At 45.0% G+C, this 27,042-nt stretch overlaps 1 protein-coding gene across 11 annotated transcripts in view; it reads right to left on the minus strand.

Moving 5' to 3' along the window:
* The window catches only part of svila (supervillin a), a 62,184-nt gene extending 35,686 nt beyond the window's left edge, over positions 1 to 26,498 (minus strand). For 5 of the 11 annotated variants that reach the window (XM_013139560.3, XM_013139561.3, XM_013139558.3 and 2 more), the window contains exons 1-8: positions 14,954 to 15,569; positions 11,004 to 11,067; positions 8,733 to 8,824; positions 6,830 to 6,896; positions 6,236 to 6,387; positions 5,057 to 5,819; positions 3,151 to 3,234; positions 291 to 1,307 (exon numbers count right to left, since the gene is read on the minus strand). In XM_013139560.3, the coding sequence (XP_012995014.2) occupies positions 291 to 1,307; positions 3,151 to 3,234; positions 5,057 to 5,819; positions 6,236 to 6,387; positions 6,830 to 6,896; positions 8,733 to 8,824; positions 11,004 to 11,067; positions 14,954 to 15,017 (2,303 nt within the window). In that variant the 5' untranslated portion in view covers positions 15,018 to 15,569. Of the gene's footprint in view, positions 1 to 290; positions 1,308 to 3,150; positions 3,235 to 5,056; positions 5,820 to 6,235; positions 6,388 to 6,829; positions 6,897 to 8,732; positions 8,825 to 11,003; positions 11,068 to 14,953; positions 15,570 to 26,476 lie in introns of those variants that run through there. The other 6 variants (XM_013139562.3, XM_013139564.3, XM_013139563.3 and 3 more) reach the window with 4 other exon arrangements.
* Positions 26,499 to 27,042: the final 544 nt, after the last annotated feature.

Genomic DNA, 27,042 nt, shown 5'->3' on the forward strand with positions numbered 1-27,042 from the left:
ACTATCACGGTGTGCAAATTATCACGCATTATCACGCAGTGTTGAACATTAACACGCATTATCTCAGTCAGTCAGCAGGGGTTTGGGGGTTAGCTTGGCAGTACAGGGCAGCGAGTGAGTTCAAGAGAAAAGCCAGCCGCTATTGCCCACGCAACACATTACAGAACGATCTGGCTGAGGTGATCAGCTGGTGTTAGTACACAGGTGGGTCAGTTCCAGACAGGCGAAGCAGCAGCTTTTAGCAGAATGCATTGTAGGGCAGGGCAGCGTTAAGGAACAGAACCACCTACAGCTCCGTTGTCCTCGCGACCGGTCCAGCAGCGGTCAGAGCGCTCTCCAGGTAGGAGTGACGAAGCTTGGCCACAGAGATATGAGCGTCACCGGCCTCCAGGGAGCTCCGTTCCCCATTTCGGATCTCGCCCTCCGCAGATCGTTGCAGGTCCGCTGGCCCCCGTGGCCCTGGTCCTTGGGTCCTGGGAAAGCAGCTACCAGGGGCCCTTTGCTGCCCAGCATCAGACGCAGGGCGGCTGGAGGCGTCGATGGTGCCTCCTCCCCTGGTCTGGACGTGGGCAGCGATTGGGGCCATCCGTCTCTGGACGTAGATGGCGTTGTCGTTCCACGGTTGTGTGCACTCCTCTCTGGAGCCTCGAAACTCCGCCCTGTCCTCAGTGGCCCGCTGGGAGGATCGGTGTTCCTGGGGCTTGACCGGTTCCTCCGGTCTCATTCGGGTTCTCACTCGTCCCCCGACGTACCCGGCTCTGGGTTCCTCAAACTCAGCCTCTCCCCCCTGTCCTCCGCGAGTCCTGCTGTAGCCAACCTCCTCCTCCTCCTCATCCTCTACCCTGCTGTCCTTCCGGGGGACGCAGCCACGCGGGTCCTCCGTGCTCCTCTCCCTGCGTCGGATCTCCGATGGCAACACGGCTTTTCTGCTTTTTAGCAGTCCCTCCGTCTGCACCTCGGGGAGGCCCTCTCTGGGCCCCCTCTTCTCCTCATCCACGTCTCCCTCATCGGGCTGGCGCTGGGGGGGCTGCTGTGCCTTGGAACTGGGGCCCGTGGCCATGGACAGATAGCTAGGGTCGTCGCTCCACCCAGAACGGGGGAGCTGAGGCTGGGAGTAACAGTAGGCCGGCTGGGGGCCTAAAGGGTCAGTGTGGGTGTGAGTCTGGGGGTAATGTTGGTAGACGGGGTTGTGGGCGGCGGGCTGGGGCTGTCTCCTGTACACGGGGGCTTCTGGGACATGACGGCCCAACTCAGGACTATTCGGGCGGACTCCATCCTCCCTAGCTAGCCTCTCCCTAACTCTGATCCTTCAGAGAGAGACGGAGAGGGTTAACAACACACAGCGGCTTGAACTGAAACTACAACAGGGAGAGCAGAGAAATAATTAACGATGAAAGGCCAAAGCATTCCCACAGATATCCCCTCGACCCCTCCCTCCCGCACTTCAACTCCCTCATCCGTCTTACCACGGCCCTCCTCGCCACACTCCGTCATGGGATAGTTCAGCTCCACTTTGAGACAGTGGTCAAAATGACATAACCCAGAACAGCATTGCAATGTAATCGTGTCAGACCAATCAGATGAGCACAATCTGTGAGCAAACTAAAACAGCAGCGCCCATCATTGGCCAAATTAGATATTAAAAACACGGCCAAAGATATTCCGGAAATCCAGTCACCTCCCACATTTAATCATGAGGGAGGCAACGAATGGAATCAATTGGCTGCAGGACACGGTCCGACCACACATTTGAAACTGCTGGGTGTTGGTTGGTTAGTTAGTCTGCAACATGCTAGGCTAAGTAGAAGCTGTTATCAAGTGGCTGGGGATAATGCTCCCTTAAACGCACTCGGCTTAACCAGAGCCCTATGGACCTTGGTCAAAAATGTGTGCACTATATAGGAAGTACTGTGCCATTTGTGACATTTCGAGATGAGGTCGATGAGGCTAAGCTACCAATGAGGCCTAATCTCTCGGTAGGAAGGCAGGCAGATGGCAAACAAACCCTCAGACCACAGCTTCACCCCATCAGACCTCTCTAATTCGTCCTACAAAGTTTTTAACCACTATACTCCTATTTGAACGCTCTACCTAGATTGTGTGTGAATCTGGTGGCTAACAGGACATGGGGTGTTGAAAAGTTGGCTTTCGGTTAAGGCTGGGTGATATCAACAAAAATCAGTATCACGATAAGTGGACCCAATTACCTTGATAACAATATATAAGGTTATCAAGGTACTTCTTAATGTTAATTACAATTTAATCAGCAGGATGTCTTAACTGCATTGGAATATGGCACAATTTTACTCAGCTGTTTTTAACAAAATATAATCGCTATTGTTATAGATTTTTGCTGATATGGTGTCTCAGGATCAGGTGATCTAAAAGGATCAGGTGATCATTCTGTTCCTTCCGGTTCTGGGCTGATGTATGACAAACCAGAACGCAGGAGACGGAGTCTTGAGTTGCAACGCCCCTCTCTTATGGCATTTTAGAGGCCGTTTGTTTACAACCCTTTTGTAACTTGACAAAATATTTAGTGGTTTAGAAATTAACCAACAGCACAATTTCGGTTAAGATTTCCGGTACTGTTTGTGTGTTCACTTAAACAATTGGGGGGGGGGGGGGGGGTATATTCCTATAAAAAAATATAAAAAGATTCCTGCCGCTGTCAGGAATATAGCGTAGATATCTAGTCAGAATAAGTCTAACGGACAGCTTTGTCATTGTGTTACTACAGAGATAAACCCAGATCCCGGGACGTTTTCATATCTGGAAAATGGAGACAAGCCAATGCTATCGGGTGAAACGTTGATCAGACACAGATCAGATTCATGCTTCTCTCTCTGTGCATCACACGGAGGACAAATAGCACCACTGTATCTGCTGAGGGAGGTCTACCACCGTCTGACTTCGAGGAACTCTCTCTCTCTCTCTCTCTGGCCTAGACTGCAGAAAATCAGGTGGAAAAAGGAGCTGACGCTGTAGAGTCACTGGACAACATGAACGGGGGTGGGTTAAATGCAAACAAAGCAACACCCATTAACATGGACGGAGGATGAGGTCAGAGTTCATAATGGCCTGGGTTAAGAGATGGAAATTGGTGGGTGGAGGGGTGCAGGGATGGGGGGGGGGGGGCACACCCTGTACCTGGACGGCCAGTTGATAAGAGACTTGGTGTTGCCTTCCGAATCGGTCTGGAGGAACCAATCACTGGTTGGTTTCATATCCGGGCTGCACCAATGGGATGGGAGATGCAGTGAGACATCGTGACACTAGGGGGCTGCGTCCACAATGGGACCCAGTTACCAATGCAGTGCACTACTTCTGACCAGATCAAGTAGCTCTGATCAAAAGTAGCTCACTACAGGGAGTCACCTGGGACACACAACTCAGGCGATTCATTCGCGATTCACACGCACGCACAACTTTATATTGAGCTTGGCCAAGAGAAACGCATCCATGTGCCTCATGAGACATCCAATTTCGTAGCTCTGATCTGATTCTGGTAAGGGGAGACAATATCCACAAACAAGGAAACACGACGAAACATCCTCTTGTTTTGGTTGGTTAAAACAAAGAATGAAAAGGCATCATATGGGGTTTATAGATATTGTGGGAAATACCGATCAACAAAGCAGCATATACTGCAATGCACACTGGGTATACATATACATCCAACTGATGGAGCCACTAGGGCACTGAGCCTATTATGCCCATGTCATCCTGTCCATGGAAGCAGGGCAGCATCCCCTTATCTGTCCAAGCAGTCATCCAGAGCCAGGCCCTCTCTCACCAGGCAGCGGGCAACGTGCGACTCAGTAGGTTAATATGGGATGAATAAAGCCCAGGACATGGGTTTACCTTGCTGTTATAGAGGACAGCAAACAGACATCTGACCTTATGTGTATATCCTGTGTTTGTGTATATTCTGAAGTAAAATAAAAATCTCAATCTGTGGACAAGAACAAAAGGAAGAAAAGCAGGAGGCCTGGGCACGTGTCAGTGTGTCCTTTGTCAATCATGCTCCTAACTACTTGCACATTACGATACCATGCATAACATTCATCCTTTTGAAACCTGTGGAATGTTGACTGAGGGGAGAAGAGGAAGGATTTGGGCTGAATAACTCTCTCCATGGCAACAGTGTTGTGTTTATCTCCGGGTGTTCCAGACAAAATGACAACTCAACAGCAAAAAGGAACTCCGGAGAAACGGACCAAGGCAGCTTGCCTTTCAGCCTCAAGTAGTTCCCCATGCAGGGGCGTGGTGTGGTGTTACTGGCTTTCATCAGTCCCAGCTGTCTGCCTCCATGCTGACACGGTTCTGACCAACGAGTCACACGGCGCGCCCTATAACCTTACAGCGTGCCTCGCGGCTAACGCGACACACCAGCTCACAGATTTTAAAACCCGAGAGGGAGAAGGCAAGAGAGAATGAGACGGCAAGACAGAACGAAACAGAGACAGAGAAAAGCCTGGCAGGATGTGCTACAAGACCGCGTAACTAACTGTTCTCCTTACAGAGTTAACATAAAGCCGTAAAAAAGGACTGAGGGTCCGAGGAGAGGAGAACATAATATCTCCAGACCAGACAGCACTGCACATCTGGTGGGGACATTTGAAAACAAGTAGCACAGTCAGAAATACGGTACCAGTGCGTCGCGTCGGCCGTCTCACAAGCTGGCTTTCGGTGACTTTCCATGACGTTACGGGGACGTGCAACTGCTCCACAAAGCAACATAGGCAGCTGTTATTTGGATCAACTCAGACAGGACGCAGCAACAACCGGTGAGACTATGACTGTCACCGCCCAAGCATTGTGAGAACCGCACCGGACTGACGGCTACTCTGGGATCACATCTGCGTTCCTACGTCGGTCCCAAACGGTAACCCGACCTGGTCAAGTAGCCCACCGCGTACGGAATCGTGGGGGCCATTTGGGACACAATCAGCGGTTCGGCTAAAGAGGGCGACCACGTGAGGGAAGCGTTTTATACCTGAAACACGCACGCAGAAACCCATACACACATGCACGCACGCACGCACACACTCACCCGTGTCTGCTGAGGACGTTGTGAGTCCGCTGCTCTATCAACAAACCCCCAGGGGACTGCCCCTCCCTGGGCACGGGCAGCGACGTCTTCCGCCCCATCTTGGGCGAGCTGGGAGGCAGCGCCGTGATGGTGCAGTCCCTGGAAACGGGCACCATGGCCGAGGGCGACGACGAAGTCACGTCCATGTAGGTGGAGGAAGACGGCGTCTCGGGGGCTTTGGTGTCCCTCTCCTGCTGGGCCGCCCTGCGCTGGTTCTCCATGTTCATAATCCGCTCCCTCTCCGTGAAAGATTCCATCCTGGGCGGCCCCTGGCCTGGTTCGGCATAGCAGTGCGGCTGGGGGGGCGCCCTCCCCACCCTGGAGCCGCCAGACGTGTAAGGGGGCTCGTCCCCGACAGACTCCGCTCGGCGGCGTAGATCGGAGGAGCACTCGTGTTGCCTCTCGGAGGAGCACTCCGGCTCCTTGCGTCCGCGGGAAGAGCCGTGGTAGAGGAGGTGGCTGGCGGTGGTGTCGGGATCCTGGTCCAGAGAGATGCCGTAGCGCTCGGCCAACTGGCGCCTCCGCTCCGCCTTGTAGCGGGCGATCCGCTCCGCCTTGGAATCCAAGTTGGCGCTGGCCGGGTCGGAGACGTAGACGGGCTCGGCGCGGGCGCTCAGTCCTTCGGGCCGGCACCGGGCTCTGGACTGCCGCTCCTGAGCCGTCACATGGTGGGCCCTCATGTCCGGATTCTCCATGTTGTCCTTGCAGTACCTCTGCACGGTGACTGGAAACAGAGGCAACGTCACAAGCCCAGACTCTCTGGATCGCAGCAATAGCTCAGCATGAATTGCATTGCGTCAATGCATATCTGGCAAATGACTTCATGCTCTAAGCAAATATGGATAGGACTTGTATGAAAAAGCGTGGATAGGGTTTCCATAATAACAACATGCTCGCTCGATGCAGTCCGGGCTAAACTCTAGTGGGGACTGGCAATCAGTCGGCTGTGTACGTAGCCAAGGCAGCTAAAGTATGTAGGAAATGGGTACATTGTGAGCTGTTTAGAGAGTATGTGACTTGTACATGGTATTCTGTGGTGCCTTAGTGTGTAATTCCTCGACGGCAGGATTTGACAGCAATACGTGCGTGTCTGTGAGCGTGTGTGGGAAGGTCTGTGTGTGTGTGTGTGTGTGTCCTCACCGACACAGGGATCACAGGGGTCCGAGGCACGTGTGTAACGGGGCGTGTCTTCCTCAAGCAGCCGATTGGTCACCAGACCAGGACAGCTGGGCAATATAGCAGGCTGAACCTCATTGTCAATACCTTCCAACCGCCGGGCAATCCGCTCCTTTCTGCACACACAGACAGACACACACAGCTTATACAAAATGGGGACACCAAAGTTAATTGCCCTAAAAAAAAAATCCTACTTTTACTAATCCTAATCCTTAAACTAGCCCTAATTTAAACCTCAACCTAACCTGAACCTTAACCTGAATAACCCATTATATTTTCCTAAACTTAACCGGTAATGCCTAACCCTAATTCAAACCCATTGCACAATTGTAACTTCTGCACTAACCCTAACACTTCGTACAGTCTGTACGCTAAACCCCTTTTTAAAATGGGGACAGGACAAATATCCCCAGGAGTCAACTTTTTCTGATTTAACCAGAGTTCGGGGATATTTTTGTTCCTGTTATAGAGTTATGTATGAAACACACACACAAATTACAATCATCACTAACACTGCTGCCCACCTCCTAGCTCAGAAGCTGAGTGTTTTGGTCTTACCTGTTCATTTCCCGGTCACAGCTTGTGCTTGGGCTTATGCTTTCAAAACGTTTCCTCAGTTCTGAAACTGGATGGATGGAAACACAGGGACATCAAAACGAGAAAACAGGAAATTGAAAAGTAGTCGCTAAAGTTTATTACATTTAGTAGTTATAACAATAGGATGAGACATCACAGCAGATGAGATTGGACGGTTTAAGCCCATATTAGCCCTGATTATCGAAGTTCAGATCTGGGACAGCCTAGTGTCACATACTGCATTTAGAGCAAGAATAGTTAGCGTAATTTTAGTGAAATATAAGTGACAATTCATCCAGGATACTCTGTTCTTTACAACATTGTGTCACTAGGGCGGTCCTTATTTTGTCAAAGTCTGATTTCACAATGGCGCAACCCAGAAAGAAAATGTAAGATTACATGACAACATTTAAGGGTCTCCACCACATGAGAAAATGTAAGCCTTTGGGACTTATGCAGTAACACATCAAACCGTAACTAAACACTTTACCTGGTGTTGACCAGGACCTGTGTGAGACTGCACATTTGCGAAAAATAGCTTAACGCTAAAAGAAAATGTTGTTGAAACACACTATTTCTTTACTTCATGCCTTTTGATATACCTCAAGTGCAGTAACAATATCTAAAACTCCATTGAATCTCCACAAACTATTTATGACTTCTTCAAAATCTATCAAATGCAAAAGGTGCCTTATTTCAAATTAAAAGAAATAAAAAAATTACATGCCACTAGGTTACAGTTTAATGTGTTACAGCTTAAGCCCCATAGGCCCAAAGGCTGAAATTCTCTCTTGTTCTCATATACAGCTCCGGAAAAAAGTAAGAGACCACTGCACCTTTTTCTTTCCATTCCAAAAAAGTCGAAAAGAAAGATTTTGAGTGAGGAACTGTTCCATTTGCAGAGGTCTCTTAATTTTAACCATTTTGTTCCTCACTCAAAACCATCCGTTTTGATTTTTTGGAAAGGAAAGAAAAAGGTGCAGTGGTCACTTAATTTTTCCCCAGAGCTGTAATCTTCAAAAAAAATTGGTTCATATTGGTTTGAACAAAAGTACAGGGTGCATTATTGTGAAATCAGAGACTTTCACAAAATAAGGACCACACTGTGTGACACGTGGTTGTTCTACAATTTCACAAGGACTGGCCCCACTTCAAAAACAAGAGACACATTTGAAGCTGACCAATGGTCTGAGAAGAGAATCTTAAAATAATCCCTACTAAAAGTGTACAATTCAAAAACAATCCAGAATTGTCTACGCATAGATTTTTTTTTAAAAACTATCCTAAAACATCATAGGCACACAGGTAGGAGATCACCACTTGGTAAAGACCACCCTCAGTGCTTTTATACAACCTTGACCATTTGCATTTAAAAACGCCCCTAATTAACCATATACGCGTAACAGATCTTTGTACGTTTGAATATGTACAACTTTTTACAACTCAGGACAACCAGTAAAAACATGACAGATAAAACATCCCAAGCTTTGTCTGAGCTTTGAGGCTTCTGTGAAGCAGAAAAATCTGGCTTCCCATTGCTCACACACAAAAGCATGCAGGCCTCTGTAAATAAGTCAAGCACACCCTGATGGTCCAGCAGACATGTGCAGTCATCAGACAGGTGCTCCCCAGTGGACACCCCGCCAAGCAACCCCTCCAATAAGAGATGATACCGGCTACAGCAGGTCAAGCTCCCTGAGCTCTCACTCTGACAGCTGGTGTTAAATATGACCACAGTCACATCCCGAATAGCTCATTGTACAAGGAATCCCAGAGTGGAAACCACTTTCCTCCCCACAAGCCTGGGAAAAGATCCTTTGTCAGACAGAACCGTGGGGTTCACGCAGCAACGCACAGCGTGCTGAAACACAAAGCCCTGAGTCACCTCTGGGAAGGTTAGCCAACAGATTGACATCTAGATCCTTGGTGTTCTTGGCCGGGTCGTCTTTCGCTTCAAACGAGAACTCTTTGTGGAAGCTGCAGAGGGGTCAGAGAGACAAACAGAACAGCTCAGTCAGAACAATGTTCACTGGGTTGGTTTCAGTAGGCATCCCAAACTGAACCCTAATTACTTGTATACCCAGTGCGCTACCCCAGACATTTCAACCTGTGTTGCTCTGTATATGGAATAGGGTGCCATTTGTGACGGGGCCCCAGTGAAGGAATGCACTAAAAGAACAATCGCCGACTGGGAGAGTATCTGGATTCTAAGAGGTTAAAAGGACATCCAGATGTAAAAATGCTTGAAACTTTGGAAGTAAAGGTTGTTTTTAAATAGATGACCAGTGAATCATGGACCAAGTTACTCCTATTAGCAAGTAAAACAAGAAATTCATTAAAAGTAAATGACGTAATCATTCTAATAATGAATGCATGCAATGTTGTAGAATTTTTAATCACTCACACTGACGAAACGCCATGAGAGACACAGGAAATGTGTTCAAGCAAAGCATTAGGATGGTAACATAATATCTTTGAAAAAATATCCTGTGGGGCCGTTTGTAATAGACTGGGTTGAACAATTATTCCACAAACCGGTTGTGAGGGTAGAAAATAACACAGACATTGGGTCGCCGGAAACATGAACACATCCGTTGGGATGAACTAGCACATTACAGGGCACACCCATACTTATACAGCAGTCCACACATATTTGGACAGTGACACCATTTCTGTTGTTTTGACTGTGTACTTCAGCACATTGGATTTTAAGTCAAACCGTGACTACGAGGTTAACGTGCAGACAGTCAGCTTTAACTCGAGGCCATTTACATCCATAACAGCCTTTTCAATACATAGTCCTCTCCCGCTCTACTTTAGGGGACCAAAAGTAAATAGGACAAATAATCTTTAAAAAATTGGCCGTATTTAGTACTTGGTTGCAAATCGTTCAAGCAATGGAACCCATAGACACCAGCAGCAGTAAACAAGAGTGTTCCTTATCTGAGAGTGTTCCTTATCTGAGAGTGTTCCTTATCTGAGAGTGTTCCTTATCTGAGTGTGTTCCTTATCTGAGTGTGTTCCTTATCTGAGTGTGTTCCTTATCTGAGTGTGTTCCTTATCTGAGTGTGTTCCTTATCTGAGTGTGTTCCTTATCTGAGTGTGTTCCTTATCTGAGTGTGTTCCTTATCTGAGTGTGTTCCTTATCTGAGTGTGTTCCTTATCTGAGTGTGTTCCTTATCTGAGTGTGTTCCTTATCTGTTCGGACAGTTTTGAGTTGATTCCTGATTCTTTTTGGTGAGTATTCTTTGGTCATCCACAGTAGGTCTTCCTCGGTCTACCAGGTCACTTGCCAGTTCTGAACTGAATAGTATTTTCTTCTTAATGTACTAAACAGTCGATTTTAGCATGCCTAATGTTCTGGCTATGTCTCTGATAGATTTATATGCAGCATTTTGGCCAGATTGCCTTGCATTGACACTCCTTGTGCGGTCAGACACCAGCAATCGACCCCAAATGCAAAACCTAAAATCAAGGCAATACACTGACAGCATGCTTGTACACGCACTAATGCAAATAAACAAATCTGCCTAACAAGAGAGCTGTGAAGTCAAAATGTGCTTGTATTTCTAAATGGATCATTTGACAAGGATGAAAATACCCTGAATTTAATGCTGACAGTCTGTACTGTAACCCCATCATCCTTGTATAATTTCAAACCCTAAGTATTGGAATACAGAGACAAAACAACAAAACTTGTGTCACAGTTCAAATACTTACAGACTATACTGAATAAAGCATCTAGTCATTGGAGTAAAAGGTTGCACATATTGTAAACTGTGCCTGACTTTGCGGGTTCCACCTTTTTATAACATCTTAACTAGAAACGGTGTGAGGCAACCAACCCCCTCACTTACTAACAGAGTGCGTAAGTGCATGGAACTGGATGAATACCTCATGCGGCTGTGGAATGCAGACGGTGGATGACACCAGACCAGAACTGAGACGATGCAGCCACACTAACGCAGCACTGGCCTTCACAACAGAGACCGTATCTTTCACATTCTCACTGTGCTTGGACACTGTCCCTACAAGCCCGCTACAGCATAATGTACTCACGCCCACGGCCTGAAGAGACTGAAACGTGTGCGTAATGATCCTGTCCACGGAGCCCAAACACTACACACAAATCACACTATCCAGGAGTATATCTTACCTGAGAGCCCTCTTCTGTAGAAGTCTGGCGTTCCCAAGTTTGGCAGGGATCTCGATCCCGGGTCCTACAGGAGGGGGAAAACACCCGTTGGTTGTTTGTCACTTGAGTTCAGGATGGCCCAGGCTTAATTACACGGAATACAGAGGTCAGGCAGGGCGTTCAGCAACATCTCCAGAAATGTCTTGCTTTGAATCTCGTCAATCAAATGCACTTGCCGGACCCCAGAGGAAATTCATTAAGGAGAGTGAATTGATTGGAAAAGGGAAGTGAACTGATAGGAAAACCAAAGCTGTTTTATTGAATCATTTTGGACACATAAGGGATGTCTATAACTCTCTACAAACACAGAACAAAGAGGAGAAAAAAGCTGATCATAAATTAAATGCATGATAACCCTTCTTGCACATGGTGTTAGAGACTGAGGTTTTGACCTGTCCTTACGCCCACGTTAATCAGAGGTTTTAACTAGTACCAGCAACACTTGATGTTTTCTAGACAGATGACAAACTCAGCAAATCACCATTCCCACAAAGACACCAGCAGTCTGGAATGTGTGCAACATTCTTAGAATATCCAGACATAAAACAGGTACCGTAATAAGCCTTTATCAGAGCCATATGCTGTATTTAGATATGCCACTACCCTCTTATCAGTCTATGCCGTTTATTAGAAACCTGGTTGAGACAGATCAGGTCAGAATGTTAAGTAACCGTGTACTCTGATAACGCAGCTGCATGAGACATTATATAAGTAGTGGATGTATATTATTGTGGCACTTACTGTGATTGATTTAGTAATACACCTTTAACCTCATGTTTGGGGCGCTTCTAAAACTCAGTAGAGAGAGTAGGGCTAGACTGACTGAGTCAGTCTAGGACACAGAGAGACAACATGTGTTTCCACTTGGCCAACAGCTCTCAATTCAGGGACCCCAGCCCATCCCCACCCATGCCACTCTCTAAGGTCTCCTAAGGGGCACACATCACACCCTTTCCAACTACATCCCCCCCACTGTGACCATCATTCCAGAACAGTTAGTAAGAATGTTTGGATTGACGTAGAAAAATCCCCCCACTTCCTGAAAACAATTTAATAATAAAGAAGTGCGAACCAAAAAGACAATAAAGACGTTACTATTATTTCAGCTGGGGAGAATTTCCGGGGAAGACAAACTGACTCAGGATTTAGACCTCCCCCTTGTACAGAAAGCTTACCGCTCTTCTAACCAGCTGATGAAGTGACAGAGAAGAACTGAGATACATGGTGGTACAAAAGCATTCCTTATCTCAAGGCAGAGGGGGCCAGTCACTTCCAAAGCAACCCCACCTGACTATCGGTCCAAACAACCTGGGAAGTGTTCAGTCATTTTTCACCAGCTTTTCGAATGACTCTGGTGCCACGAAGACAACATTTATATAAATTTAACGGAATACCCCATTGTAAAAAGGGAAAAAGTCATGATTATCTCCCAAGAGTCAGTGCTGATGGATAAAATGGGAGTGTATGGAAGAATTTAGCATTTGTTCAAGTGCATTTTAGCATTAGCGCGATGACAGGAAGTCTTCATGCAGACATACAAATGAAAACCACTAATTGGTATGACGTCAATGAAAACATTCTGAAGTACCCATTTAAGAATGGACTTTTGTTTTAGCGCTGTTTTCCTGGTCGAGGGTGTTTCATCCATAGCCAGGTCTTATAGCTGTTTTGATCGCATGACAATAGAAATTGGCAAGACAGCACAACAGTTTTGGGATTTGATACAGTGTCACAGCAGCTTAAAAGAACATTCGTTTTTGAGATCATGGTGGTACATGGTGCTGAATGGGTTATTTTGTTGGGCAATCAGACGGTCCTGTGTTAACAGAACATCCTACATACCAAAATGCAAGCAATGCAGAGAAGAGAGTCCTTTACAAAAACGTAATAATTGTAAAGTTGACGCACCATGAAAAACAACTATTTTACCTAACACTAACTCCTAAACCTAACCCTTTATGTCAAAGGCTAACTGTAACCCTAAACTTAGGGATGGGCCAAAATGTCCTCACTTTGCATGACTGTCCTTGTTTTACTATCGCCTAAGATAGTGAAACAGGAATACACACACGCATGCATGCATGCATGCAGCCATAAAACTTAAATGATGATCCCAGATGTCCCAAACCCTTTGATGTTTAATCTGTAATCTAAAGGATGCTATTGATGCTCCAGGCTGAAAGGAATGTGAGAAATTCTTCACCCATTCACACACACTCTCTCACACACACGCGCACGCATGCACGCTTGGGCCTGCGTGCAGGCAAAGCCATTTAAATGGCCCTAATAAAACATGGAAATAGAGGGATTGCATGAGTCATGGAATCTTATAGGCGTACTACTAAAGCGGACATATGAACAGACCATGGCTTCGACTTCATCAAAGATAGCCACTCGACTCAAACAATGGGCAGGGCTAATCTTGGCATCCAGTTGGTTGAAATCCCATCCCAGATGTATTTCATGATGCTGTATGTAGCGATCACAAAACATCTGATCTCTTTCATTTAGATACTTCATACTACATGTTCTACAGACTAATACTCGGGCCTATCAAGTGTGCGAAGAAAACTCACTCCATTCAAGAGCATCTGTCCCCGCTGAGATGGGATTACCCGGAGCAGAGCAGCCTGGGATTAGAGAGAGCCCAAAACGATGACGGGATCGCTTACATCACAATCCAACCGTCACAAAGTTCCAAAACAGACAACCACCGCCCCACCACGCATGGTGGTAAAGTTGCAGACCCGAATACACACCCGCACAGACACCCGCTATTACCTCCCTCAGCGTCTTTTAGAGACAAGGTCATCAAAAGAGGATTTTTCCTGAGGGGCTTATACAGTCAATAAATAAAGAAATGGAGGAAGAGTTCATTCAGAAACATTAGGAGGGTTAAGCATGAGGCAATTAAGCCATAAACCCCTCCCTGCAAGCACACAGTAAATACCACTGCTAAAAGCCAATTAAAGACAAATTAAGGCAATGAGCAGCAAACAAAGCCTTTATCCGGAAGGGCATTACATGTAGTTGTGGAATAATTCACTAGTAAGGGCTGCACTAACAGGAAAAGGTTGATTAAATGACTGATGGCTAAATATATGGAGGCCTAGAGTCCTGGGTACCAGGGATCTCATCAAAATGAGTGCACTACATAGGCCATAAGGTGCCATTTGGGAGACAGACTAATCTTACCAGACCTGAATGGCTGGGAACCCATGGCCCCAGGGCACCAGGAACTGCCGTCTATTCCCAGACATTTAACCAAGCAGAACCCCCTGACAACACTCAGTTCTGGATAGTAGTCGAACAGCACTAGGGTAGGCCCGTCCGAACCAGTTCCTGTAGAGCCACCGTTGTGAAGGTACTCCGCACGCCAAATCACCAAACCCAACCAGATAAGTATGTGGATGAAAAACTCAAATCAGGTGAGTCAACTGGGGTTGGACAGGGAGGCTACAGTAGATCTCCAGGAACAGGTTTGGGCCGCCCTGCGTTAGTGAGCTGTGCATTGGCATTCCAGAGTAGAGAATAGAATACATCTTTAAGAATGAAAAGCACTCGCAACATGTGCACTCTGGTCCCACACGCACGCCCGCATGCGCGCACACAATACCATACTGAGGAATGGGCAATTGCACATCAGAACAAATGCACATAGCGTGCCATGACACAACTCTCCGAAATCAACATGACAAAGTAGAGCACTGAAAGATCGGCCCCATTCTCCCTCACTCCCTCGCTCCTTCTCTCCCTCCCCTTCTGCAGTCTCTGAGACTAGCTTATCTCGGCAGATACGTCCTTGGAGGCTACAGCTGCAGACAGCGCAAGGACAGCTGGAAACGGGGGCAGTTAAAAGAGAGCCACTTGCCTCGCTATCTTCAGCCCTAGCCTGAGCCCGAGCCCCTTACCTTGGCTGCAGATCTTGACATGGCTCAGGTAGTTTGAGATCCACGGGTTTGCGTTCCGATACATTTTCCCAAAACAGGTAGGTACAAGGGACTGAGACAAAAAGAGGGATAAGGAGAGAGAAAGGGAGGTAGAGAGAAAGAGAGAGGGGAAGTGCTGAGTTCCAATCTATAGGCAGGCAACCGACTGCAGAGAAACAAATGCAGTAAGTCGATGCCCCGGGACGAGCGGCACTCAGCACAGAGAAAGGGAGGAGAGGGAAGGAGGGAATGAGTCAGGTAGCGTTAGAGAGGGAGAGAAAGAGAGGAGAGCGAAGGAGGGCGCAGAACTCCAGTCAACAGTAGTAGTTGAAGTGCATAGTAGCAGCAGAGCAGTGTTGGTCGTCTCTGGGCTGCCAGAGCGGAGCTGGCCGTTTCGTCTACTGACAACTCCCCTCTAGTTCCTACGGCTAATCGCTAACTGACTAACAGCTAATGGCAAAACGGACAGGCTGTGCTGGAGGAAAGCAGTGGGTAACTAAAGCTGCTCAGAGGCTGCTAATCTGATTACAGCCGAGAAATGAGCCAGGCAAGGCCCCACTGCTATCCAAACAGGTCCAGAGAGGATGGGTGTCCTTCTCCCTCCTGCTGACGGTGACGCAGAAAGAGGGAAAGGTATAAAGGGAGTCAAGAAGTATGGACTGTGCCGCCGCGTTTCCTTGGCTCAGTGACAAAGCAGGAGTGGGTCAGACAGACACACCGGCTCAGCTGGATTAGAAATTCCAGTCATCACTCAGCAGTGACAAAAGGAGCACGCAGAGACAGACAGAGAGGCAGTATGAGGAACAGGCGAGAAACGTAAACTCAGCAGCTCAGGTGCTTTCCAGTCAAATCGTTAAGACACTTCACTCAGACCAAAAGCTAACTGAACCCCGCTACGACACAAACGCATCCTTATCCACACTCAACCTAGGTGTGGTTCAGACTGTACTTAAAAGGAGGCATTGAGATTTAGGCAAGGAAAACAAAATGTTTGTACCCCACACGCCTTCTATACACCAAAAGTTTCCACCTCAGAAAGCACTTCCACGTGGCCAACCTGTTTACCATAGACACAATGGAGGACGTTCTTATCAGTTCTATTCAACTAATCTGTAGCTTCGAATACACACTTGGACACCAGCTGGTTGCGGCCAGTCCGTGCACAACATAAAAACAAGGCCTCTTCAGGTCTCGTGTACCTAGTGGCAGTAGACAGCTGAAACGGCAAAAGGCCAGCAACTCAACCAGAAGACAGCCAACAGCCACAGATCTATATGCAGCAGTGTTGTCACTTAACATTCATCAACATGGACCCTATCTAGGTCCAGACCCGGCTTCAAATAGTACACTGGCTTAAGGTATTCACCCCCTTTGCACTTATTTCCTGTTTTGTGTTGCAACATAAAATCTAAATGGAATTTTTTTTTTGCGTTTTTTTTTGAAGTGACATGATAAGCAGGAGTCCTCCTGTGTGCATATGGTGTTTCACATGATTTTAAGTTAAATACACCAGTCTTTGAGAGGTCTCACAGGTGGTTAGCACAATTCCTAAGTAACTTACAAAGCAAATCCCGGAATAAGGTTCTTCAAAAGCACCAATTCGAGGTGGGATATATCCCAGGGATTGAATATCCCCAGGTGCACAGTAAAGTTTATTATTAAGAAATGGAGAAAATATGACAAACTTGTGAATGTCTAAAACAAGTCGCCCTCAAAAACTGAGTATTCATTAAAACCATTTTGATTCCATGTTGTAACACAATACATTGTGGAAAAGTCCAAGGGGGGTGACATTCTTAGACAGCCACTGTTTGCCAATGGTTCCATTCCATCAGGTCACTTTAAACAAGCCCAGCTGAAATCGTTGCAAGAAAACCAACACGTTTTGCACCCAGGAGGTATTGGGCCTTCGTGAGGCTAACAGCCAAACAGAGAACTGGAGAAAAGAACCATCTAATCCCCCCTTTATCTTGGAAAACATACCAGACCTGCAGACAAACATTCTTATTATGAATAAAATAATCTGTCAGCTTCCAGTCAACAGGCAGTCATCCAGCCCATGGACAAATGCCTCAGTACACGACTCAATCACATAGTTGTATGAGGACTCAGTGCCTTGAGTGGCACGTCGGTGAAGCCTACCAATATATCTGTTCACCCAGCAGTGCCAGAGGACGGGGAGGTGGATGTTATGCTAAGAGTTAATGCTAAAACAGTATTTATGAACAAAAAAAAAAAGAGTTGGAAGTGTCAATGCACGCACGCACACACACAGGCAGTTAACTATCACACTGCGGGCAACTGAAATGGGGACCGGAAACCCTTGTCGCTCCGTATTAGGAGGGAATGGGATTACAACTCATTTAAGACAAACATCAACCAATCTGGCAACCCAAAACAAATCTTCAAGGTAAACCACTAGAAAAGGATATACAAGTCTATGCAGCCCTAACAAATTAGACAATTATTTATGAATATGTTACGATTTACTTGATTGGTCACAGATAAAGGCAGCAAAAAGGAGGAGGGAGGGAGCAAGGAAAAGACGGGGTCACATTTATACAACATCAGAGTCTTGCATTGGATGAAAGCCTATACAGTGAAAACAGTCAATTCATGTGAAATATATCCAATGAGGGCATTGCACTATAAACGACCCCGGCAGTCTCTCTTCAGGCCCGGTGATGGAGGTGTGTGGTGCGTGCGAGCCTGGAGGTTTACACCATTTGGAAAATTATTTGAAGTGGGAGAAGGAAAAACATTAGCAGGTCTGTCTCAAACTGGCCCCAGAACTCAGTTTCTCAGCCCAGGTCCCTCTCTCTCACTAACCCTCTCAGAAAGTCCAGATTTACTGCATCTCCCACAGGAAAGTGGGAGATGCAGTAATGACAAACGGGTCCAGCACGCCTGGCCATGCAGTCTCTGTACACATACCGGTGCACAGACTGAGACCTTCGCTCCAACAGAGATGTGAATTTATATAAAAATATACATGCTTATGTAACTGGGCTGACGAAGAGGATAAGAGGTATACATTACAGCTAACGCCAATTGTGTTTCAGAAGAGCCAATGTTTCGAAATTGAAAGTATGGCAACATAGGTCACCTTTGACCTAATGGTCATGAGGGTATTCGGGGTGAAAACATTTCTTCTGAAAGTGCAAACAGTGTAAAGGCATTATCTTGGTCTAACAGTCATTGGCCCTTAGAGAGAGCTGCACATGGTCAGAGACACACACCAAAACGTAGCCTAATAAGGTCAAGTGTTATTACTGGGTGGCTACAGAGAACAAGGTCACCGGTCAAGGTTAACAAAGCCACATGGTGATTGGCTGGTGCCCTGGATAGGCCTTGGTCTAAAGTGGTGTACTATAAAGAAAACAGTGCACCATTTGGGACACAGGCAATATCCAGGTGCACATTATTGGTCCAAAGTACACAATTCGTATCTCTCCCAGTTCAAAACCGTTGTCATGAATGTTCACTTCTCAGCAAGACCCTGGCCTCTGCTTACTGTACCACAGCCTGTTCAACATACCTGCCACAAATAGGGTGACCAAGATAACCGTGTCAAAACACACACCGCCAGTCATGTCCTCAACCAGGAAGGAGATCCTAAAATAACCCAGATAAGTGTACCTAAAGACAGGGCTTTGAATAGCTCATGGAAAAAGTCGGTTTAGAATGAACATAGAATACGTGAAGATTAACCTGGTGGTCAGATAATTACAGCAACACTACACCAAAATGTAAAGATGATCTTTAAATTGAAACGGTGGGGGAATTCTGTAAATTAACATTTTAATAATTTATATTAAGATAGCAGGGCGGGAGAACCACACAAGTACACATCCTTCAATGACCATCAAAGTCAGAGCGAGGAAAAAGAGAATAAGACATACACATTACAAGCGTTAGTTCTATAAAGGCAAGTGTGGGGGGGGAGTTGGGGGGCTGTTGAATAATTTTAGATAATCATTAAGAAAAATGGGCCTTTCGGCGCTTTACGGAAAACGGACAGAGAATCTGCAGCCCTGGCTGTAAGAGGGAGCTGGCTGCACAACTGGGTTGCCAGGAGGGAGAACAGTTTTCACTGGGCTGAGTGGAAGCTGACCCGCAGGGGAGGGACAGCCAGGAGACCATGGTGGTTTATTGATGGCCAAAGGGGGCCTCGAAAGGGTTCCTCAAAACCTCTTATTGGTCACTCCAATCACCTTTTGGAGATCATTTAACAGCCATTTGAGAACATGATTTGAGGAACAATATACAAAGGGGGTGGTGTGAAGAACAGGACTGATGTTCTTCTGAGACTGAGCAGAACGCTCACAAGTTCATACGAAGAAAAAAAAGAGATGAGAAAAGGAAGAGGGGAGAGGAGAAAGAAGAGAAAGCAAGAAAACCAAAGGAACAAAGACAAACGGAGAGAACATATGTCCCTCTGTTATGGGGGCAGCTGTATTAAGTGGAACACATATAGTGGCACCGGAAAGTTCTACCGATCCCTTTTGCCAGTGCATTCCTGGTGTTAACCCCATTCCATTCCCACCTGGCCATCTTCCCAGGAACTGTCACCCCATTTCTTCTTAGCGTATTGGATAGGAAAAGGCGAGACAATGCCAAACCTGGTAATGCTTGTTTCCATCTACTGAAGGCCCAAAACAGTCAGAAAACACAAGGTGGGTCAGTGGGTAGGAGACAGACATTTGCATGCCACACCAACTGTATCACCGAAAGATGCTGCTGGGAAAGACAGAGAACACCTCTTCCCAGAGAAACGATTGGAAACGTACTAAACAAATTGAGCGTTCCAAACAGAGGATGCCAGAAGAAACATGGTCACACAGGCTCTCTACCAGAAACGGACCATATCCCACGAACCTTTGCCTGGTAACTTCGGCAGAATTTACTTAGATCTCATCCCACTGAGTGAAATGGGCTGTAACAAGCATTATTCAATAGGAGAGACAGAACGGCCAAGGTCGTCATGTACCGGATCTGACCGGTCAACGGGTTCCCTACTCAACACCTGGCAGAACTCGGATTACCGAATAAGTAACGCACCCTGCTTTCTGCAGCCAAGCCCACCATAGTGCTGGTCCAGGACCCATCTTTCCATCTCAGTCTCTCCAGTGAATCGCCATTTCGTAATCCAGAGCTGCCGGTGGAATGAGATGAAAAAAAATACCTAGAATCCAACAGAATCATACGTGTACATTCCAACGGCCAGTTTGAGAAATCCCCCAGAGAGCAGCCAAAACCCAATCACCCAGTAAGCGTTCAATCCTCTGAAACTGGTGGGGCTTTGTTACATTTATGTGGCTGAGCTGACGGTGATGATCGTAATGTTAGTGTTGTGTTAAGTATGACCAGACGTAAGGCAAAACCCCAGGGGACACTGGATACTGAGAGATACGGTAAATCACATAAACACTGGAAGATAGAGTACTTCCCCTGTTCTGCTCTTAGCACCCACACCTGTAAGAAAATGAGCATAAGTTAAAAGTGTGTGACTGTGCTACAGCTCACATGCCATACATCTGTATACAATATGACTGATCTTTCTCTTCGCGTGCATATGGCCCACAGGTGTCTATAGTCCTCTATTTATTCCAGGCGCTCAAATAGAACTTGGGTCTATCTGAGAGGCTCTACGTGCCACATGTCCCACCTCTCCCTATTACTCATTGGTTTTCACAAGGTTTCTATCCCATGTGTGAGTTGAAAGATTAATAATTAGCAAATATTCATAGGTTTCCCAACTCATCTGTGGATTAATCCTTAGAGTAGAGACACAGTATTTTGTGTGACTGACTCAGCATTCTATAAAATCAAGTAAAATTGATGCATTTAAAAAATAAAAAAAAATAAAAAAACAACACAGGTCTCCAGGTCATATTTGCAAGCAGCAATCTATTCTTTCACAATATCTGTGAAAGTTTCATGCATAATTCCTAAGTTCCTAAATGTCTTTGCATTTCAGACCATACATGACCCATTTTTGCTGATGCCTGGAATAAGAGTCACTGTACAATCCTACTGTTCACTATTCCCCATTGCTTGTCTATATACCGCATTGGATAGCCATGGTATTGTTTCTGATTAAAGTAGACAGACTAATCGATTCAAATAATACAAATCGTTTTTTCAAATAATACAGTGGAACCATACATTTTTTGAAGGAGATGCGCAATCTTTTCCAACTGTCTTTAACCAGACAACCCTGGTATGAACATGAGACTTCACAAAACAGAATAGAGCCTACATTTGTGTTTGTGGCGATGTGGTGTTCTATCACATCTGCCCTCAGATTTTCCATTTGTTTCTTAACTATTCATCTTATTGTACACAGTAAACATTTATGTTGGTCTGTCTTGTCCTTAAGGCCAGCTGCTTTGTTATTAACATTTTGCTCCTAATACTCTATGGGCACTCATCGCTGGAAAGACCAAACAAGCATGTCAACCCAAACAAAGACCAGCCTCTTAGGCTTGTTAATAACAGACCTATTGGAACATGCAATGTCATGACAAAGATATCCCAAAGTTAAATGAAGAGACGGTCAACAACACGAGACATGTCGTGTTGGAGTCCTCCTTTCCACAGCAAAATGTCTTCTCCTCAATGGACAGAGATGCATGGTAACTGGGCCCGGTTCTGTTCCTGGCAGAACCAGAGGAAACAACATCCTGTCTAAAAAGCCCATCCATCACCAGATTTTATTGACTCACTCCTTCAGTAATATGGCAGAGGTAGAGTAATTCTCTCTGGGTAGCATCGACATTTGGAATGGGCCACAGTGTCAACACTAACTGCAATGGGACACTATTTGCATTCCTAATTATGCTAGGATACCAACACATCAAAAATATTTTTTCCCCATCTCAGAATGATCCATTTAAATGTTTGGACTTCTCCTGGGGTAAACACTTGAAGTGTTCTTGGAGTGGGAAGAAACAAAACCCAGCCACCACTGAGACAGCAGCTATTTAAGCACTGCCATTAGCCCCATGTACCAACTGGTATGAATATTATATATATTCATACACAATATGTAATTTCAATTTTTATGAGAATCTAACATGTCATATAGTCATTGGTGAGTGGGGAACAAGAGACAGAAGTGTCCGATATTAAATTCTAAATATTATTAGTGCAGAGCCAATAGTCAAGCCTGGATTTAGGATTTCCATTAAGTTGGAGCCAAGAGAATTAGTAGTAGTGATCTCCAAATGTCAGTCAGGGAGAACTGTTGAAGTCTTGAATGATGCAATTCCCATGTGTTACTGTGTATTTAGATAGTCTGTCCAACTATTCATCAGGAGCCAAATTAATTCCACATAGCTTGTGGGATGTAGCTCTGAAATACCCTGTGTGACCATGGTTACCAGCTCCCCATTCTGTGTAGCACTATAATAGCTATACAGATTCACTAAAATAAATTTGTTTCTCAATTTTAATCACAACAGCCAAAAAGTGACCACCTTCATCTGATCGGTGTGTTCCTGGAAATTGTTTTTAAAAAATTGCCACCGAAAATGTCCTCATTTGGAGTAAACAAAAAATGCAAAGACAAAGGAATGAGTTTCTTGAAAAAATTGCTGTTTCGCCTTTTGCGAAACAAGACTTAAATATTGTTCTTCACAACTTTTGGGTTCAAATAAAATAAATGAACAAAAAATCTAATTACTAGTGGAAGTAAATCTTTGTTTCCCTTTAACGTTAACTCATAATGTGGAGTATGCAAGCTCCTTATTACATCATATGCCTGTTTATAAGTCGGTATCATGCAGAGACCCTCGGAAATACGCGCTCTTGGCTCACTTCATGTGCTTATTCAGCATGGCCACAAGGCATCCCTCGTCAGTCTAGGTACATTCAAAAGATCTTTGGTAACTCTTGCCTTGATGCATTTTGCCCAATCCTTTGAGACACTAAAATGTTGGTTCGTGTGCAGACATCCAAATTAAATGACCTGTCTATTTCTGTTTTAAATATTTCTTTCTGTGCACCAATTAACCACATCTTCCATCCTCAGCAATCTTGTAGAATAATTGGATAACCTACGTTCTCACATCCTAATTCATTTATTCTTTCCAACCTTAAATGTTCTTTGAGCATCTCGTTCTCTTTCACAAGATTCAACACCTATTTACCCATTTCTAAAATCATTCATTTGAACTCCACCGCCTTGATAACCCTAGCAATCAAAACACTGTTTGTATACATTTGGTCACTGAGCTCTTCCAGGTGTGCATCAGCATTTTATTTCACCTAAAGTGAAAACATTTTTTTTTTTAAACTTGTACTAAGCTATAAAAAAAATTAAGTATTGTATTCAGACCATTTCCAAATAAGCTCAGAGGAATTTTGTTGTTTGATCATCCCTGTGAGGTCTCCAGAACTAAGAATCCAATGGCTACTCTCACAGAGCTCCAGAGTTTCTCTGCAGAGATGGGAGAACCTGCCAGAGGGACAACCATCTCTGCAGCACTCCCTCCATTAGGCAGATTTTTTTTAAATTGGCTAGATGGCAGCCACTCCTCAGTAAAAGACATATGACATGCAAACAAGGGCTCTGAGATCATATGAAAAAATATTCTCTGGTCTGAGAAGACAAAAATTAAAACTATCCAGCCTGAATGCCAAGTACTACATCAGGCAGAGACAAGGTACTGCTCATCACCTGACTAATACCATCCTTATGGAGAAGCATGGTGGTAGGAGCATCATGCTATGGTGATACTTCTCAGCAGCGGGGCTCTGGCAGATTGGTAAGGATTGAGGGAAGGACAACACGAACAAAATACAGAAAGATCCATTTAGACAACCTAAACAGCAACTCAGCATGACAATGACTTGAAGCAGACAGCAAAGAAAACACTCAAGTGGCTTTGGGACAAGTCTGAGAAACGTGGCAAACTTGCCAAAGACAAACTTTGAATCCCATAAACATCTGTGGGGAGACCTGAAAATTGCATTTCACCAACACCCTCCCATCCAAACAGACAAACCTTGAGAGGTTCAATAAGGAAGAATGGGAGAAACTCCCACAATCCATGTTTGCAAAGCTGCTAGATGCATAATCAAGAAGACTTGAAGCAGTGATCACTGCTAAAGTCAATTCTACAAAGTACTGAATAGTGTGGAAGATGTGTTAGCAATATATCAAGTAAAAACCTCTCAGTCGTTGGAATAACAGTTAATAATATCAGGTTGAATCGTATATATGGAAACAAGGGTCATAAAAGATAGAGTAAAAGTTAAGAGACCAGTACACAATAATGTCATGAGTTGTTCTGATTTTATATTGCCAAGGTTCAAACTGATATTCTTTCCCAACTGTACAGATGACACCACTAGTTTGTGCTGAATGCAGGTACAAGGGATAGTTGCCACCTTGATATAGCCTAAAATGAGGTTGCACACAGCCATAGATCCAGGAGACATAGGTAATCATAGAATTTGAGACTAGGAGCCTTGGTCAGACAATATTACATTCATTACAATGTGCCTGGATACAGAGACAGAAAAGACATTGACCACGGAAGACATACCTAATGTCATTGTAGTGCATTAGGTAAACAGAATAACAAGAAGTCTGAAGGACTAATCAAAGTACTGAAAAAAAACATTCATTAGAACAAGAAAAGGAACCAGGCAATCCTAGTTCTGCCGACCGGCGAAGGGATGAATGTTGTTGCTGTGGCTGGATTCGATCCGTGGTCTCCTACGTGGCATGCTGTCTTTAACCACTACACTATTTTAACAGTGTGCTATTCATACGTAGAGATGTGGTGTCTTTACTTCTGCATTATCAAACCAATTAGTCGAAACTCCACGGTTCTCGATACTAGTTCCCTACGTTAGCGAACATCCAGGAATAACAGGGTTGCTACACTACATTCAAGCTGTGAAATTAGAGAGATTATTATTATGCATGGCTAGCTAATAGCTGTACTGCACCTACAATGAAAACAATGACTCCAGTCACTCTATGGCTGGTTCATAAGTTTGGAAAACAATGACTGTTGACCGTTGTTTTGTCAATGGCAAGGATCGAATGCCTACATAGCAGTCTGCGTCTCAAACCACTACTCACCCACTAAGAGACATTCGCTGTTCTTGTCCAGCTCCGCTTAAGCAGTCTAGCAAATAAATAAAATCAACAATACTAATTTACATATTTCTGTATTTTATTTTCAATAAATTGGCACTAATTTCTTAAAACATGTTTGTTTTGTATTAGGGATTTAATAAGCAATTAAGTCGATAACATAAAATGTGGGAAACTGAAGGGAACCAGCAGACTAAAGGGATGGCAACAGGACTCTTTCCTTTTTTGCATCCAAGCGATGAACCAACCCGGAAATTAGATCAGTCAGCCAATTAATGCTTAAACTGGGCTGAGTATTTATGGAACTGTGCTAAATATAGTCACTTAGCTAACAGTTAGCCCTAATTAAATAATACGTGGGCAAACGGTGCAGACAAACAAGACGTAAGTACATATGATACGCCACATGCATCGCTAGAGGTCAAAGGTGTTAGCACGTGTGAATCACCTAACTGAATCATGAAGCGCTCTCACTGGTGTCAGTCATACTTAAGATCACAGGTCAACTCTGTACAAAGCCTTGTTAACACTGTACCGATCTAGGATGACACATCTTTCTATCTAAATATATCAGATACGTCACTGAGTCCGAGCCACACGCAGGCCATAATCAAGCATGTTGACGGTCAGTCAATATCACATTCCAAGTATAGGGATGGATCAGTGGTTTATTTTAGTTAATGTTGTGATTGTAGCACACTATGACCTTTAGTGTGAAACAACTATAGGTGTGTGTGTGACATGTTAAGCAGTTGCTTTCTATTTACGTCCTGTGTAGTGGTCTGATTCGGAGAGCAGAACAGGTGCAATACAATGTGTGAGTCCCTGGTCAATCACCGGCTGACAAACCAGCCAAACGTCCATTATACCAATTCTAAAGTTTCACATCATAATATAGTCCTTTGAAGTAGATGTGGTTGTTGAAACTGCAACGTCTCATGAGAGAAAGCTGGGTTTAACAGGGTTATCAGATGTTCAGAACTTCAAGATTGATTCAAGTCGACAACAAGTATACAAAAGGTTCATCAACGAACTGTCTATATAAGATTTACGTAAAATATTTGAGCCAATCTATTTCTAATAAGACTCGGTTTGGTTGGGTGATTTGACCAACTCCAAAATCAGCCTTGTTCCAAAGGGGAATCGTTCTCATTTTACAAAGAATTAGACTCATGGGGCACTACATAAACTGAAACAGAGGCTGCCATTCAACCTAAAAAGGGATACAAGCTGATATTTTGGTTCAATAAATCCAAATTTCTCTCCCTTCCTCAAACAAGATCACAAATTGACCAGCTATCAAATCATATCAATTTGACTACTTCTTAACCGAACACAAACGCTCAGCTAGTCTTTCATTCAAACTTCACCCAAGTCAACTCATGACTTACCGTGCTGAAGTATCTCTCTTAGGCTATATTAGATGCAACAGATCCGTTCAGGGGGCTTGGGGTAAACCTTCTGGTGTAGGTCTGGGTCAGTTAGATCTGTTGGTAGAAGTAGCCTGCATTGGTATGTATATGTTGGTAGAATCAAGCTGTGTAGGTATAGATCTGTTGGTAGAATCAAGCTGTGTAGGTATAGATCTGTTGGTAGAAGCAGCCTGGGTTGTGGCAGGTCTGTTGGTAGAAGCAGTTCTTCTAGGGTTAACTCTTAGAGTTGGTGTAGGTCTTCAAGTGGTAAATGTGTAGGTTTTGTGTGTGTGTGTGTGTGTGTGGGGGGGGGGGGGGATACTTCCACAATTGGTATGGGGAAAGGTCACAGCTGAGAACGGGAGGACTAATGGAACACAACTGACTGCATTGAAATGAAGCAGGCTTTGCCAGCACCAGTGGAGACCCTGCCACGCCCACCCTCCTCACCCTCTCAGGAACACGTGTGGCAGCTTCATTTGCAGCAGACATGATTTAGGGAGACGATAAATTTAGAACGGTGCTTTCCCACTCTGGCAACGCCA

The sequence above is a fragment of the Esox lucius genome, chromosome 21 (genome assembly GCF_011004845.1).
Source record: "Esox lucius isolate fEsoLuc1 chromosome 21, fEsoLuc1.pri, whole genome shotgun sequence".
NCBI lineage: Eukaryota > Metazoa > Chordata > Actinopteri > Esociformes > Esocidae > Esox > Esox lucius.